The sequence below is a fragment of the Osmerus eperlanus genome, chromosome 19 (genome assembly GCF_963692335.1).
Source record: "Osmerus eperlanus chromosome 19, fOsmEpe2.1, whole genome shotgun sequence".
Lineage (NCBI taxonomy): Eukaryota > Metazoa > Chordata > Actinopteri > Osmeriformes > Osmeridae > Osmerus > Osmerus eperlanus.
In genome coordinates, this window is record NC_085036.1 from 7,894,410 (window position 1) to 7,912,052 (window position 17,643).

General features: G+C 44.5%; 2 protein-coding genes across 2 annotated transcripts in view; one reads left to right on the forward strand and one right to left on the reverse strand.

Annotated features, from left to right (window-relative positions):
• Nucleotides 1-2,030: 2,030 nt before the first annotated feature.
• On the forward strand, nucleotides 2,031-8,634 carry ccni2 (cyclin I family, member 2). Its single transcript, XM_062484933.1, has 7 exons — nucleotides 2,031-2,334; nucleotides 4,458-4,614; nucleotides 4,727-4,861; nucleotides 4,958-5,032; nucleotides 5,215-5,355; nucleotides 7,098-7,337; nucleotides 7,666-8,634. Exons 2-7 carry the CDS (start codon nucleotides 4,501-4,503, stop codon nucleotides 7,999-8,001), a joined length of 1,041 nt encoding a protein of 346 aa, XP_062340917.1. The 5' UTR covers nucleotides 2,031-2,334; nucleotides 4,458-4,500; the 3' UTR covers nucleotides 8,002-8,634.
• Nucleotides 8,635-12,415: 3,781 nt separating this feature from the next.
• septin8a (septin 8a) overlaps nucleotides 12,416-17,643 on the reverse strand; it is a 7,536-nt gene continuing 2,308 nt past the window's right edge. Inside the window, exons 2-6 of the mRNA XM_062486261.1 lie at nucleotides 16,092-16,253; nucleotides 15,079-15,175; nucleotides 13,039-13,207; nucleotides 12,811-12,943; nucleotides 12,416-12,583 (exon numbers count right to left, since the gene is read on the reverse strand). Of these exons, the coding sequence (XP_062342245.1) occupies nucleotides 12,416-12,583; nucleotides 12,811-12,943; nucleotides 13,039-13,207; nucleotides 15,079-15,175; nucleotides 16,092-16,253 (729 nt within the window). The remainder of the gene's footprint in view (nucleotides 12,584-12,810; nucleotides 12,944-13,038; nucleotides 13,208-15,078; nucleotides 15,176-16,091; nucleotides 16,254-17,643) is intronic.

Consider the following 17,643-nt stretch of genomic DNA (forward strand, 5'->3'; position numbering starts at 1 on the left):
CTAAATGTGGAAGTGTGTGTATATATACCTCCATCTTAATGAGCACCTTGTAGGCTGGTATTGCATCGAGGGCTGCGATCTCCCATCCACAGAGAGGAGAGATGACGTCAGCCGCCGTTTAATTATGAGGTGGGAGTGCTTTCATATTTCACGGGGCATCTTTTATACAGGTGTACAGAAGCTGTTCATGTGCGGGGTTTGAATGTTCATACGTTCGCACCTCCTACGCAGCAGCTTCGCAATGACCCTGTGACCTCCTTCAGAGCTGCTGATCATGCACCGAGCAAGGCTCCGTCGTCAGGGCATTCAGAACACAGCAACAAGGCTCGTAGCTTGATTTATATATACAGAGGTGACAACACAGGCTATATGTTTAACATGTATGAGATGTTCAACAATACTCAATACTACACAAGTAGAGAGTGAGAACATATATTGTTTTTATTGACTTTTAGTCGTGCGCAAACTAAATCAGAGAAACCTGTGCACCGGCCATGACACAAGTACATGGAATAGGCATCCCCTACAGTATGGATAAGTGGTCTGTATAGCACAGCCTATGTCTCCCTCCAGTGGCGTAACCAAACACGATATGTCTTAGTGTCACCGACGCTGAGCATGGAGTCTGTGAAGAAATGGTGCACCAGCCCTTCTCTTTCCCTCGCCCCTCGCTCTCTGCCACCAGAGGTACAGTGGTTCTCTGATCCTATGAATGCATTTCCTTCTGCGGAGTAAAACAGCACGCCTGTCTCTGCCTTACTCGGAGCCACGTTCACAATCCCAATCCTCTGCCTCATTCCAACAAAGCCTTTCACTTTCAACAAGCCATACGCTTTTTTGGGGGGCTGTGGTGCAGCAGTTTCTTTTTTCTTTGTTCTACTCTGCTGTTTCCCGATCCTTGAGGAACAAAGAAAAGAGGAAGAAAACGGAAAGGGAATTTTCTCAAGTTCACGTGTTATGTTTTAAAGCTGCTGTCTGTGCTCCTTCTGCTTATTTTGCTTTAATTAGCTTTTTGGGGGGGTCTGTTTTCTTTCCATATGTCATTAAGAGAATGTTCTGCTTTCTAAAAGTATGTGACGTTTCCTGGATTGTGGATTTTTGTGGATTGGGTTAGGGTTATTGTGAATTGTCTCTGTTGTTAGGTGCTAGAACACTGACCTCCTTTTCCCCCTCAGTGGGTTGTGTGACACAAGGTACCTCCTCCTGTCCAGAACAGATCTGAAGCCCTGAAAAGACTGTGAAAGTCCTAGACGCTTTCATGGTCCGGGAAGAACTGCTTTTGGAGATGTGCATTTTCCACTTTGAATGTTTGAGTCTATGCCATGTAAAGACTGCAATATGACTATTATCTGAACACCTCGGTGTAATGTCTGCCAAAGAATTTTGATTTTGTAAACATTCAAGAGGATCTTTGACCAAGAGTGACTCATTTGATTTAACATAACGTGTGGGACTTTCACAATCTTTTCCAAGGATTCCGATTTCACCACTAAGTATCCTGGGGGTTCAGATACAGTATCAGCCAGGATTAGGCTGTTCTCCCCCCAGAGCTGCACCATGTGAACATGGAGAGAAAGAATCCTCTTATCAATGTCCAGGAATGTGTGTTTGAGGACATCCTGCTGAGAGAAAAACCTGTACCCCTGGCACAAAATTCATAACATCTCCTACAAGCTTCATGGTCAGCATTTTTGCTGCTGAGCTGTTGATAGATTATTTCCATGGAACACACAGTACATTGTGTTTGTTTCACTCCTGTTTAGACACAATGCTATTGAGGGCCTATTTGGTAAGTGCTGACTAGAACTGACAGTATAGTTGCCCAAAATCCACAATTACAATGTTTTTAAGGTTGTATAATGGAATTATACTGTAAGTCACCATACAATGTCACACTGAAACATAGGGTACATTATTATTTGCTGCATTAAATTGATCTTTTCAGTGGGAGCTCAACCATTTTGTAAAACGGATCCCGTATGTTTGACCTACAAACACAAGTTATTGTTACGGATGACGAGAATGTGGGCGGAGTCAGGGGCGTAAACAGTCTGAATCTAGTCTTAGATTTTGTTTTCTTCTCCGTTTGGTTCAAACCTTCGTGCATTTTCATTTTTATTTGACAAATTGGGTGTATATACATTCATGATTTGGATGCAGTTTTTATAATGTGGTTCTTATTTGTATATATTGCGCCACTGCAACAAAGTACTGTAGAGTTTCTTTGACTAGTGCATCCTGTTAGCTTTTTGATTTGTTAACATCGACGGGTTAAAATCAAGAGTATAAATGCGCCAAACTTGGAAGAATTGTTCCGCAAATCCAAACAAAGAGGTAAGATTGATTGAAAAAAGCTAAAGGGAAAGAAATGTGTGTTTGAGCTTTCAGTAGCATCTGCTCCCAGCCTTTTGCAGCTGCAGCTCATTATCCCGCCTATAGCCTCTGTTCTATTAGGTGCTTAATATTCAACACTAAAATACAATTAAATGCAGATACATAGTTTGCAGTTTGCAGGGCTATTTTACATACCGCTGTATACCAAAGATGAAAATGGCGTTGTTTACCAATTGGAAAGTTGTATTTCCTGATTTCCTGTTAAAGCTTGGCACGCCAATACGTTTTATTGTGCCTATCGTTTACCATGTAACAGAGTGCTCAATTGGCAAATCAAACATTCGAATTTTCGCACATTAGATTGCACTGCAGGAAATCTGTCCAAAGAACATGGTTTGTGCATCTTCCAAACATCGTCATTTTTATTGATTCCAAAGCGAATTGGCCCTATTATGCAATGCAATAACGTGTGTTCAAGCTTTCAATTTAAACTTTACTTTGGCCCAAAACCCGTTCAACAGCATACCCTCTGGGTTATAGGACTGTCAACGTTATGCTTTTTCATATTTACTTCCATTTCAAACCAAGATCTGTAGCACATAATCGTAAACAATACGTTGTTCCTATTTTTTCACCATGGTAAAGTTGTCCTTTGAAATGTGTTTAGTATTGTTAAATTACATGTGTTGATTTTAATGGAACAAATGGCAAGTGACTATAAAACTATAAATACAATAAAAAACCTCAATGTTCAATCAAGGTGGGAGTGTGGGAAAACTGATTGTGGATATGGAAAAGGTGAATGTACCAATGCAAGGATATTCCAATGCAAGGCCACACCTTTGTGGCCAATTGTGTACATAAGATTCATCGTAGCACAACTCCACAACAAAGGAGTTACATTCCAAGTAATGAAATCCATCTGATTACTTATCCAGAGGCCTAATGGTTAAAGAGCGGCTGTCATACACTCAGAAGATGCAGAGCTTGCTTCATAGGAGATCCAAAAGTTGGGGTTCAAACACTGAACACGACAACAAAAGAGCTAGTTTTAAACGTACACATTCAGCTATCAAGCTACCGAAGCAGTTGCACAACAACAAGGACAAGTCAAAAAGTCTTGTCAACAGTACAAGAATGTGCGAGCGCAGAGCGTCTCATAGTCAAAGACTTGACACGGGTGTATCAAGAGATGCCAAACAAAGGAAGTCAGGCATCACCTCAATTCCCCCCTACGTGTAAAAACGGTGTACTCAAGGTAGGAGGGAAGACTTTGTAACTCGTCTCTCCCTGACTCAATAAAACACCATGCTATCATTGCCAAGGAACACCACATCGCAAACGTGATAATTGCTTGCTACCACGAAAGGGTAAACATGAAGGGAAAGGCCCTAACCATTAATGAAAGACGGTTAAAGGGCTACTGGATCCTTGGGATGAGTCGGGCCGTAGCATCTCAAATCCGCCAATGAGTGACTTGCAGAAAACTGGAGGCCCCGCAGCAGGACAAAGAATGGCTAATCTCCCTCCAGAGCAGGTGGGCATTGCACCATTTGCACACTGTGGATTCTTTTTTTGTCCTTTTCTCACCCAGCAGGGATGCAGAGTGCACAAAAGGTCCTCGTGTCACCTGCCTTTGCTCTCGTGCTGTTCATCTTGAGATGTCGGATGACGTCAGCGGATTGCTACATTAATGGTCTGCACTGCTTCACTGCCATACATGGTGCAGTTTGTCAGATCAAATCCGACCAAGAGAGCAACTTCTGTGGGATCCAAAAATGAGCTGAAGGAAGCTCTTTCTACCTAAACAGCAGTTGCTTGCTCGCAATTGACAATCTCAGTGGTCCAAAATAGTCTGGAGCCCCTCAATCCTAACAGTAGCAATGTAACAATAAAATGTTGTATTGGAATGGTTTTCATCTTGTTCTTAGCTGACGGCAGGTCGTGTATGGTTTAAGAAGGGCATTGCTTAAGTTGTTAGCATCATTTTCTTTCAGTGTGTTTATGTACGCATTGAAAAAGGAAACGTTACATGATCGAAAAGTGACCATCTTTACAACTGCGGACGCTACACTAACCCCAAAATTCTGAATGACCCCCAACCTTGGTTTGCATCTCTGCAGGTGTTTGTGTCATTGGGGAAGCCTGGCCTGCGTCAAGGTACCAATGAAGAACCCAGCTGTGGCCGAGAACCGACGGCTGGTTGGATTTTTGGAGGACGCACTGGCCCGAGAGCTGCGCCTCTGGAAGGTCCCCGTCTTCAAAAGTGATCGGATTCAGGTTCGTACTTCACTCACCTTTTAGATGACCTGAGGTGTACCTATCACTTGTGAAAACCTTTTATCTTGTGTACATAAGATTTACTGTAAAGGTCTTCTCTCTGTGCCTACAGGGTACTGACATCTCCTCATTTCAATACCAAGATGTGATCCTCTGGTTGGGGGAGAGGAGCAGACTGTTTAAGCTCTGCCCAGAAACCTTTGCTCTTGGAGTGTGTGTTCTGAACAGACTTCTGGCTACAGTCAAGGTAGATTATAAAACAGTCTCTGGCTCAATCCCATGTTTTCTGTAACACATAAGAAGATTGTGCATTGGGTCATATTCTAATCCACTTCCATTGCAGGCTCAGCCCAAGTATCTGAAGTGTATCGCCTTCACCTCACTCATCCTGGCTGCCAAGATCAATGAGGAGGATGATGTGAGAATTTCTGTTTTATACACTTGTCAGTGTCGTGAGCCACTAGGCATTGGTTTCCCCAAAATAAAAATATTCAAATAGTCAATCCTATGCCATCTCTAAAGTGTAAGAAGACAATAAAGCACAAGGAATATCTTAATACATACATTTATTGGCTTGTTTATCGGTATCTGTTGACACAGGTGATTGGGTCTGTGAAGGACCTCGTTGTGCAGAGCGGATGCAACTTTTCAACTGCCGAGATTCTTCGCATGGAGAGGATCATACTAGACAAGCTGCACTGGGACCTGTACACCGCCACTGCCGTCGACTTCATCAACATCGTAAGTGACATCGCTAACACCGCCCCTTCTTTCCCACCACACCTGTTCCAAATTACGTCAACAAAGCTTTTTACCTCACCACAATAGTGAATTGGTCCTAGATATTGTGCATTGATTTGACTTGTGCCCACTCCAACCTTCTACGTCTGACCACATTGGTAAACCAAAGCAGCAACGAAAATACTGTAAGTGCCATGCTTGTCAGGACAAGGCACTTGTCTGAGAATGACCTCTGACCCGAAAGCAGAATGTTCACTTCTGCTACACTCTGGAGAGGCATGTAGACAAATAGATTATCTGGCTGTTCTCAGATTCCCCCAAAACCCAATCTAAACCAAAAGCATACAGTAAATTGTGATGTGACCATGCTGGATTAGATGCATTTGCCATTTTCAAAGCAAGTTTCATTCAAAAACCAATGCTGTATTGATTTGGTTTATGGCACAATAGTTTTTCAGTAATGCAGTTGTAAATCAACCTATTGCTGTAAGGGTCAAACACTGATTGCACAACCATGCATTTTTCATCCCCCATTTTTTTTTTTATCCCTGTATATGTTAGTGTACTGTCTGAGCTTCGCTTCATACTGGACCAGTTCTTAGAGTAGTTAGTTTTAGAGATGACCTATTGAAACATCACAAATGGGATCGTCCTCACTGTCTTCAAGCAGTCTAGCGAGAATCAAGTCGAGGTAGGGTTGACCCGTCATTTACCAGTACAGGCTGTCCCGGTACAGACCTACTGAAAGCTGGGAGTGCTTGTCTCGTCATCCATGTCTTTACTCTGTGTCATATTTAAGACTGATTTTATTTTTGCTCTAGTTCACAATAGATAAAAACAGGACACATAAAAAACTCTTAATTGAAACAAAAATAAAATTTCCTCTTTGATAATACTTTGCAATTAAATACTTTCCTTCAATAGGTATCTCACACATACATTCCCCTGAAAATTTACTTTGCATTAAGTTACCTAAATAAACTGTAGTTATATCTACATTGTCTTTAAAACAGCAATCCATAAAATCTATAGCAACATCACCACATTTTCCACCATAAAACAATGTTTCGATTTAATTGACTTCAAGGTGGATGTAAATAGAGGGTGCAGCTAAATCCTTTTTTTATGAACTTCTTTGTATGAACTTCATGGCTTGTAGGCTAAGGGGAGACACTGAAAAAGCGAACAGTCCACCTCCGAATGAATGACAAGTTATCAAAGATGTAGGGGTTAGGAACAGCCCGCAGTTAGAAGGATGTTCAGGAACAGTCGTGAAAAGAGGGAGACAGATACGCGAGTGTTCCTCGGAGCCCAGAGCAGGTCACCACTCGTTACCTCAGGGTAGGGAGAACAGAGGAGGCCCTACCTCACACTGAGTCCTCCACCCTTCACTGTTAGCGAGCACCTGCTCGCTTCTGGAAAGTAACGGGGAATGAACGGAAAATATGCTGGAAACACCATAGCCTACCTAGCCTTAGATCTATTGGATGCTGTAAAGCACTGGAATTGGGAGAAGTTCACGCTTTAGGAAGAAGGGTGGGAAACATGGAAGGAATAGGAGGAATAATTTCAACATTACTGTTAACACCAATAAGGTCTAAAACGGAAAGGTGTTCTTTGAAAAAATGAAGTATGAATGGTCAGGATAGATGGAGGAGAGAAAGCTGATATGGCACGTCATGATGATGTGATGTTTTGGTCTTTTATCTCTCAAATGGTGTATCTCTCTCGGATGTGTGCAGTTCCACGCCCTGCTGATCTCCAGCCACCCGCATCTGGACGCCGGCGCGAGGGGGGGCGCTCAGAAGAGACCCTGCCTCCAGGTGGCGCTGTGGACCAGGCAGGTGCAGCACTGCATGGCGTGCCACCAGCTGTGGCAGTTCAGGGGCTCCACGCTAGCCTTGGCCATCATCACCTTGGAGCTGGAGACGCTCACGCCTGATTGGTTCTCCGTCTTCACAGACCTGTTGAAAAAGGCACAGGTGAGACTCCACAGGAACCAACCACAGCAATGGACATGCTTGCTCTGAGTGCTGCAGCACGTCTGTGTTGGCAAGCTCTCATGTTGTTTTGATTCTGCTGTGGTGGTCATAGTAACCAAGTCAGCCAAGGGTCCTAATCTTTTACTTGTCATTTTTAAGCAAACAAATATAGGTGTGTTATTTATATTCCTCCATGTTACAATGAGAGTCCAAGTGTGTCTGTAGGCTTTAGGCGTCCGTTTTAAAGGGGATTTGGCGTTTCGCCACAAGCTGTGTGCCAATCCGAATCCAATCAACCTTGTGATGTGTGTTTTCCCTTTCACCCCAGATCCAAAGTGCTGAGTTCATCCACTGCAAGGAGATGGTTGACGAGTACCTGAACAGCCTGGAGTTCTCCCTGCCACCCAACGCCGTCTACATATTCGACAGCATCAATGTGACCAAGCTCCAGGATGAGGAGGAGGAGGGGGGAGGGGGCGTGTGGGGCCCGGGAGCCTTGCTGACACCCCCCAGGGGGAGTGGAGGTGAGGGGGACACAGACGAGTTCTACGATGGGTTCGGGTGTCTGTACAATGAGGCCTTGGAAGCTGGAGGCGGTGATATGGAGGGCCAGGTCCAGAAGAATGTGTCCCCCTGCCCGCCTCTGCACCCCCCTGGCAACTAGCTAGCCAGAAAGGGAGGGACGGAGGTTCCTTTTCTACATGGGGAGATTGACCAAGAGTACCTTTTTTTTAAAGGAGTGTCGTCTTTCTCATGACTTACTCAGCACTTTGGTAATGACGGTAGCTTTTTTTTTATATATATATATGCATACTTTTATATAATTATATTTTTCAAGACCCTTTTATTTTAATTGTTACTTAATTTTATTAGATGTGTGTGTGTACTACTTATTCAAGAATGCTTTAATCTCAAATGACTAAATGCTGCAAATATTTTTTACGTTCAAAAAGGCTTTAGAATTTTGTGGATTCTTTGTTTTTAAAGGTCATCTCAGATGAAGTGCAGTTTTGACATTTTTCTGTGCTTGTCACATTCAACGTACAGTTAAACACGCGTTACCTTACTGTGTTTTCATTTGACACTCCTGTCCTATGTTTGGGACACACACACAGTGGAGTTTTGTAATAATCAGAACTGTGAATAATATGTCTCATATCAAGGTAAATCATTACCAATTGTACCTGTGTGATGTTACACACATGTAAGCCTATCTTAATTTCTTGGTACTTTCACCTATGGCAGCTATATCCCATTCATGTTGACTCCAGAATAAAGCAATAATTCAAACATTTCATTCTGTCTATTGTCTTTTATTCATTCTTTTTTTTATTATTATTATCCAAGCCTGATAACGACCATTCATTTGAATCAGGTGTGCTGGAGCAGGGAAACATACATATATATTACTTAACTGATATCAGTTAAATGAATTATCAATTGGTTTGAGCGAGATTTGAACCAGGAGTACCGTGTTTTGCATTAGACTCAATGGTACACATGCTTACCCACTGAGCCACAGAGGGTTCAATTGTTAAGTGTGTACTGTACACTGCAAGCTGAGGCCTTGATACTGGCTTTGGTTCAAATCCCACTTCAGCCATTTCCTGAATGTACCCTCGCATTCTTTGTGTGTCCAAATTAGCCAAGCAGTTATTTTCTAAATTAACATTTATATTTGTTAAAACCACACTTAAAATGTGTTTTTTAGCTTCTTGTTTTATTTGATAGTGTGATAGAAGGAAAGCATGAGAGGAAGCTGGGACCTTGCATGGCAGGAGGGGTGACCTTGCATGTAGATGGGCTGCAGCCAGATTTGAGCCCAGGCCACTTTGTTGGGCCTTTTGTGGATGTTTATCCGGTGGGCTACCAGGGCCCCTTCCCCTTTCTTGGATAGTTTTAATCAAATGTTTTAAAGCACACTTTAAAGATATATTTTCTAAATGTTCAGTGTATTTGTGAGGCCCTGGTAGCTCACTGGGTAAGGGTGTGTGCCATGTAAGCTGAGTCTGTACTGCAGCAGCTTGGGTTAGAATCTCACATAAGCCTTTTCCTGTATTTCTTCATGTTTAATTTGACAATGTGCTATTAAAATCCTGCTACGGCTTTGTCTTTGTCTGACATAATTCCTGAATCCAATTCCTGAAGCCAATTGAAATGACATTTTCCAGTTGTCCACAGTTTTTAGATAGCTATGTGGGAAGTAAATTACTTTAGCTTTACTTTCAAACAACTACTTTTTAATCTATGCAATCTTCATCAATAATAAATCAAACCAGAACAAAACAGAGTAATGTCAGTTGTGTGTATGTCTTTTAGTAATGTGAAAATATAAGTACACCCTATAAAAACTATTGTCTTTCTCAAAATATTTTTACATCATGGACATTTCATATTAATTGAAACAATAGGTTTGGAGGTGAAGAAGGTTAAACTGCCCCAGCTGCGGCAGGCGCAAGCACACAAAAATTGTACCCTCTCTAGTTTCTATCGAATCACTCAGAGGCCAACACAATAATCTATTGAGCACTTCATATGAACTAGCATGTTAACAAAAATATGATAAAGCATCTACTCTGTTGAAGGCTTAGCTATGTCTAGACATTCATTTACTTCCTAATAATACTGGTCTAAAGTAGGCCTCAACTTTTTATTAAATGGGATTTTGAAAGAAAAAAAAGAGGAATGGCTACCCTCCATAGTACTTCAACTCTATGCAGTAGGGTTGTTGGAGGGCAACTGACAAAGAGCGCAAGCCAGAAACCAGCTGTGGTGGACACTGGCAGAGCACAACGAACTTTAGCAGCTGTCTCGCTCTTACACAAACACACATCTGACACACACACACAGCTGAGGTCGAAGAACAGCGAAGTGGCAAACAGTAACTTCCTCTTTTACTGTTGTTTACCAGTTGCCTCAGACACCACAGTTGGTCAAGCATTCGTTCACTCAGAGGACAAAGAGAAGGCCACCCGTCCTGTCGGAGACGTTAGGTACACACTGCACAGCTGGACAGAGACTTCTGGTCAGGCTGACAGGTATACAGCTCGTGAGTCTATCTTAAGACTAATCGCAACTTCTTATTAAACAATCCCACAGTACAGGAGATCAGTTGAAATCATATAGGGACACTTTCAGGGCGAGGGTTTGCATTTATTTCCAATGAAAGTAAATACATCAGCTCTCATCTGGTCTCTCAGACTAAACAGCTCTCCTGGTGAGTCCAGGCATCTGGCTGCTGCATCTTACATGACTATGTAAACTGTGAGACACCACACGCGCACGTCAATCATGGCTTACTATAGTAGTATAGTTACTGGCACAGCGTAATTAAGACTACATTACAACATTATGTGCTTGATCATATTGTTTAAAAAACGAATACACTTTGCATATTAGCATTTTCAATTAAGCAAGGTATGGTCCGAGAAATATTCACATACAGGTTCTGGATTAATACAAAACAGCACCAGAATATTGCATATTTTCTTAAGATTTAGGTCTAGAGTGACTCAATGGTACCTACGATGCAAAAATATATATACAGGTACTTTACATGATGTCTATTATTGCAATGAACCATGATTAAAGGCCTGGTCTGGTCTGGCTCAGATTTTAGACCGAACTAAAAAGGAATGGCTTGTGTTAAATCTAACTACACAACATGTGGATGCATTAATATGACACGGTCAGACAAGTATAACTAGCCATGAACAGGTTAATACAACCATAGTACCAAATAGCAGTTATTGACGGAGGTCTATGATTAGATTTTTTTCTTTTTCTTTTGCTGCCGTCATAATACAGTGATGTGATCCGTAAAAGTCATGAAGAAGAAGGGGGAAAAAAAAAACAGCACAAAAAAAGGTATAAACAAAGTTTAACAACTCATAGCATGAGTGATCCTAGTGCAGGAAATGGCCTGTCAGCATGTCCGTTCTCTCTCACTGTAGCGTCTGCAGTCTTTGGTCCATGTGCACAATGCCATGAAGGAATGTAAAAAAATAAAAATAAAACGTTGGCGTCGCTATGGTGATGGAAGGCAAATCCATGGTCGGCTTGGGGGGGGAGGGTAACTGGTGCCCATAAATTAACTGAAAGAAAACAAAATGACAAACAATGGCAAAATGAACTGAATGATAAAAAACCCCAGCATGGGATGAAAAACAACATACATCATTACACTTGTCAAAAGTATGATTTCATACTAAGCAACAATGCCACTTTGACCAAATCATAATGAAAGTATAAAGCAGACAAACATGCAATAGAGACTAAGAAACCGGAAACAGAAGAGGAAAGATGGGTTGGGATGAATATTTAGATCAGAATCTCTAAGGAAGAGTTATATCAAGTTATTCACAAAACTATCAGAAGGGGGAGCTCTTCAGCTGCCTGTTGAGGACAATTGACAGGAACACAGCCAGGGCATAGAATATCGAATTCCTAATTCAGAAAAACTTGAATCAATCGTGATAATGATATCTGACCACCTGCACAGTCTTGAGGCTGTGTCAACAAAGTGAATACCCAAACACAAACCTGGACCGGAGTTCCAACCACAAAATGGATGACCCGAACCTCCACTGACAGCCAGACAGTGCACATATCATCCACAAGATGGAGACAGTTAGAACTCAATGCTTCTGGGTTTCCAATCAGAGAAGAGAGCCTCTCCAGAAAGCACATGCAGAGGAGAGTAGAAGCTCGTTCTCCCTGCCTGTCTGCTCAATGTACACGAATGAAGATTAATGCAGAGCGGTACCGGGGTATTAAGAGACAGGACGTTCTTGATAACGATAGCTGGGGGGAGTCTACGCTAAGCTCTTTACGGTTTTCAGTTTCGGCACTGTTCAGGTCAAATCGAATGACCTGTCAGCTCCCTCAAGATGAAACAGGAAGAAGTACAAAGTGAAAGGACAGGGGATATAATCCTGAACTTAAAACGGCGGAAAGAGACTGAAGTGAGGAGGAGGGAAGGACAGCGAGAGTACGGGAGGGAAAGGGACAAAGAGAGAGAGAGCGAGGGAGGGGTAGAGGGGAGATTCGAGAGAGGGGGGGGGGGTAAAAAGAGCCGCTTACTTTTTCTTGTCCTTCTTGAGAGGCTGGGATAAGGAGAGGGTCTCGGCCGCCACCTTCCTGCGGTTGAAGGCGTTCATCTCCTCCTCCAGGTCGCGCCGCTTCTCCTCCACCTTCCTCTTCTCCTCCTGGTGCATGCGCTTCAGCTGCTCAAACTTGTCGTGCAGCTGAGGGCGCACGCGGAGAAGGAAGAGAACAGACCGACACGCTTTAACGGCCGTAACGCAAACCTGCTGCCCTGCAATCCAGTCATATTTTTGGTCAAACACTGGTCTATATGTCCGTTTAGATACTCCAGTGACATGTATGAACTCAAAATATGGTACATTTACTGCCAGGGAATAACGCCCCCCCCCCAAAAAAACCACGATCTGTTTCTCCCAATATGCATCACCTCTCTCTCCTTCTCCTTAAGCTCAGCTTCCGTCTCCTTGACTTTGGTGACGAACATCTGCCTCATCTCCTCCTCCTTGTGTTGCAGGTCGCCCAGGAACTCTTTCCTCTTGGCCTCGTACGTCTCCTGAAGACTAACAGGAGGGGAGAGGGGACGGGATGAAAGCGATGTGGTTCCGGGTGGCACCTTTTCGGGGATCTCAAAAGGGGCTGCGAGCACGTCTCCTACCTGAAAGGCTGACAGTCGGGGTCGGTGTCTTTGAAGCCCATCTCCTCCAGCTTGCAGCGTCTGTAGAGCTCATAGTGGCGCGCGTGAGTCTGCTCCCTCAGGTCCTCCATGTTCACCCTGATCAGCATCTCGCGCAGCTTCACAAAGTCACAGTGGCTCTCGTTCTCCACTGTCGAGACACAGCACAGACGCCCACTCGTTACCAGGACAGCATGCCACGTACACACACACACACACACACACACACAAACGACAAGCCGTAGATGGGGAATTTGGATGGAGAGGAAGATTTGCAGAGCGGTCGTGTTTGGATTTGTTTCTGATAACGTCTCGGCGATAAACAATAGCGGGAGTCTGTGGGAGTCTTCCTGGGTGCTGTCCTCTCTATGGTAAACTGGGAGGATGAGGAGAAGGAGAAGCTTCCTATCTGCTGAGGAATGCCCAGTATGGCTGAGGTCTGGCCCTCGGTCTACAAGGTCATTTAGCATGAGAGCAAACAGTCCATTAATCTGAAGAGCTTGGAGTTTCCTCCCAGATTCATGTTCAACAAACGTTCTCACAACAGAGAAAGGGAGAGAGACAGCAGAGAGGGAAGCATTTCCTGTGCTGCTAGGCTAAGTGTGGAGGAATGTGATGAAGGCCTGTGGGAGGGTGGGTTAGCAACAGAGGACCCTAGGGTAGCTGGCCTATACCGTGGGATATACTGGCACTTAATACCAACGCCAGCTGTGAGCGCTGGAGATGGAAGGATGATGTCAGAAATAGTGTTAATTAGCCTGGCATTTAGCTAGCGTTGAACCACCTAGCTTAGCGTAGCGTATAATAACGCCAAGTGGGTAAAAACAACACATCCATTGGTTAGGGGAGGATGTGAAATATGGTATGAGGGTTCGAAACTGACACAAACAAACAAACGACCTGCGCTTTGAAGTCTTTGAGGGAAAAAAATGGAGAGTAAAAATGGCCGCCATCTGGAATCTCACAACCTCTCGGTTTAAAGTGCCCCTGCTGAGACCTGAGGGCCAATTTACTGACCCCTGCTTCGGGCCCTTGGGACACTCTCCAGGCACACAGCCTTGCAGAATCACTTACACACACATTACTCTAGGCTAAGCTGTGAGTGCAGAAATACCAGAGGTCTGCTATCTGTCAGAACAGTCTGTGGTTCCCAGATAACAACCAAGCTCTGAGGAGAGATTAGTGTGTAAGCTCTAAAAAGTGCCTTCCTCTCCAGCAAAACCCCTCTGTCTTTATTATTTCTGGGTTACAATTAAAAAAACAAACATTAAATAAGAAAAAACAAACATTAAAAATACATTTATCCCAAAACAATTTTGGGGGATTGACCTCGTGGGTGCTATAGTACAAGTTGATTGTATGATTCAGGCTTGAGTGGTCATTTTCTCCTCTTAGCCACACATATGCAATCAGGGAAACACAAGACCCTCATTAAGCTGAGCCCCTACATCCAGGCTGGTCTCTCTCTCCCTCTCTCCCCCTCTCTCCCCCCCTCTCCCTCCCTCTCTCCCCCTCTCTCCCTCTCTCTCTGTGTGTGTGTGAACTGATGGCCCAGTCCTCTGCTCAGAGACAGACAGGCCTTTATAAATAGACCCCTCTCCCCTGGGGGATTGAGGAATGGGACTGGGCTGGGGATAATGGAGACTCCCAGCTGGGCTGGGATATTCTCCCAGCAGATCCCTATGTGACATGATCAAATTACAGTGTTTAGACTCTCTCGTCTATCCAGTTGAAGCGCTCCCAATACAATAGTGTCCCTATATACAGCACACACCAATCATTAGCCTGCCCGCATAGACAGAAGACAAATAAACAAGAGCTAGAGAGAGACACACACACACCACCATCATCATCATCATCATTGCAGTTTCCAACAAACTTTGAGGTCCCAATGGTATTATACTACTAATGTGTTCATTTGTCTTCGTCACTGTTTCAGGTCGTCAGGGACTGTGGGAGCACTGTGCCAGCCCTGTAATGGATAGAGCACGGGAACCGAGAGAAATATAAGGCTCTCCTCACCTTGTACAACCCCCCAGGGGTACTGCCTCGCTCGAACTGTTTTGTTCCCCACTTTGACCTCCTCAACGCTGCCCACCACGGCAAAGGGAAGGTGAGCCTGGAAGAGGTCAGAGGTGAAAAGGTCATGAGGGGTCCCGGGTTTGAGTGGAGGTAGCTTCTACATCAGGGTTCTCGCTCGTTCACACGCAGGTTTCACTTCGGCCCCGCTCCGACTTCACGGCGGAGCGCCATTCTCTCAGCACAGAGGCATTCTGTCTTGTGAGGTTTACAATGACTGCTTCCACAGATGTCCCTAGTTGGGAAAAACACTCCAATGAAAAACGACGAACGAAAAAGATAAAAAAGAGTCAAATAAAACTGTTCGGGCGCAGCGGTTTTCGGTATTCGAATCTTTGGCGAGACCGCACAAGAGTACAACTAAACAGGGTTGACACATAACGTAGTGCACTCTTGAATCTGTATTTAGACACACATCCAGCTGTGTTTGGAGGACAAAGTTTATGTTTGTTGATGTAATTTCACACTTACGCCCTTTAGAGAATTTCCATGCCCAGTAGCTAATCTTGCACCATCACCAAAACGTGTTCAACAGCCAAACACTAGAGCTCAATGGCAAACTGTCAGTGGCTGTCTCAACCTCGAAAGTCACTTGGCCTGAACTTCAAGGATCGTTACCGCCTATTCTGGACCATTGACAGCTGTCCAGTTAAGACTATGGATAAATCAAATGGACTTCCTACAATACCATGCAACAGGTTTGTTTGAACAGTTGCAAACCAAACAGCTTTACAGTACTCAGATATTTTCAAGGGGGAGGGGAAAAAAATGTGCCATCATTAAAACTCCAAAAGGCTGTAAATTCCCGTGCAGGGAAGGGGGGGGGGGGAATGAACAAGCCGCGCTTTATTTGGAAAGGCGGCGTCAGGGATGATGGAACATAGGCGGGTTGGAGAAACCAAACGGGACCACAAGAGAGAGCGCCACCGAATCTGGCGGCTGGCCGAGGCGCTCACGTTCATGGAGGAGTTGATCTCCGTGACGGCCTCGTCGTCCGTGGGGAACTGGTAGATCTGGACGCCGTTGCTGACCAGCTCACTCATGATCTTGATCTTGAACTTGTGGAGCTCGCTCTTGGAGATGGTGTCGGCCTTGGCTATGATGGGGATTATGTTTACCTGTGGTTGGGCGGAGAGAGGGAGGGAGGGAGAGGGGGGTAAGAGAGAAAGAGAAAGAAAAAGAGGAAGTGAGAGAGAGACAAAGAGAGAGAGAGATGAATATGCAACCATTAAAAGAGATTCTCAAGATAGCATCCTTTGTGGTTCTACTGTTTCTTTCTGTTTCTCTGTGGTCTCCTCCGAAACCCTGCCACTATTGTCCTCGTGCCTGACATCACCGGAGCTAAATCAGCGTGCCACTGAAGAAGATATACAGTACCAGTCAAAAGTTTGACTGGTACTGTATATCTTCTGTATCTACTGTATGTGGTTTCACAAAAGCACACACGGCCTACTAATTAAACACGCAGACGAGCTCACTTTGGCACCGTGTCATAAATAGTTTGAGTACTGAAGTCCTAATGCGGGCCAAACGCCATGAACAGTTCTGCTCCCTCAAACCCACAGAGACCGAAAAACAAAAACAAACGCTGGGTCCCATCTCCTCCCAGGCAGATGGGGAAACGTAAACAATCTCCATTTAAATGTATTGCTTGTACTCCTCGCGAAATTGGACAAACGAGTTCTCATGCGTCGTGGTCATTCACCCCCGTTACCGCTAACATCCCTAGGGCACCGTCTGCTAATGTAGGCTCCCATGTGATGGGCGTGTCTGTATGTGGACAAGTACATTACATTAGTACATTACATTAGTACAGTACGAGTCATTTAGCAGATGCTCTTATCCAGAGCGACTTACAGTAAGAACAGGGACGTTCCCCCGAGGCAAGTGCCTTGAAGTGCCTTGCCCAAGGACACAACGTCATTATGCGTGGCCGGGAATCTAACCGGCAACCTTCCGATTAATAGCCCGATTACAGTACATAGAGTACATAGTTCGTCAGGACACTGCAGCGCATCCCCGTCAGTGTCAGGGTTAATGACAAATCCGCAGAGACCTCAAGCTCACAGCTAGCTTCCTGCCTAGCTTCCTGTCTCTCTATCATCAGAGCTGACCCTGCTGTGCACTACTCCTCGACGTCCACCAAGGTCTGCATGCTTTGGCTCGGGAGCTGCCTATGTGCCAGCCAGAGCCCTGTTTGGAGGGGAGGTGGGGGGGGGGGGGTTGGAGAGAGTTGGCTGCGACTGGCTAGCTAGCGAGATCTGCTCATATCCAGACCATCTGTTGGATGTGTGTCACAGCGAAAGGCAGACACAAACAAGCCTGGGTTTGACTCTCCCTTTACAACTCGCAAAGCAGCATGACAGGCACCTATAGTTACGGCAGCCATGATACATTCGTTCTACGGGGTAGTGCGACTGTGTTTTCTTCACGTGTGACCACTCGTGATTTTTTTCCCCAAGCGTCACTGGGTGTCTGTGCCTGCGGAAGATCCGTCTCCACATGACA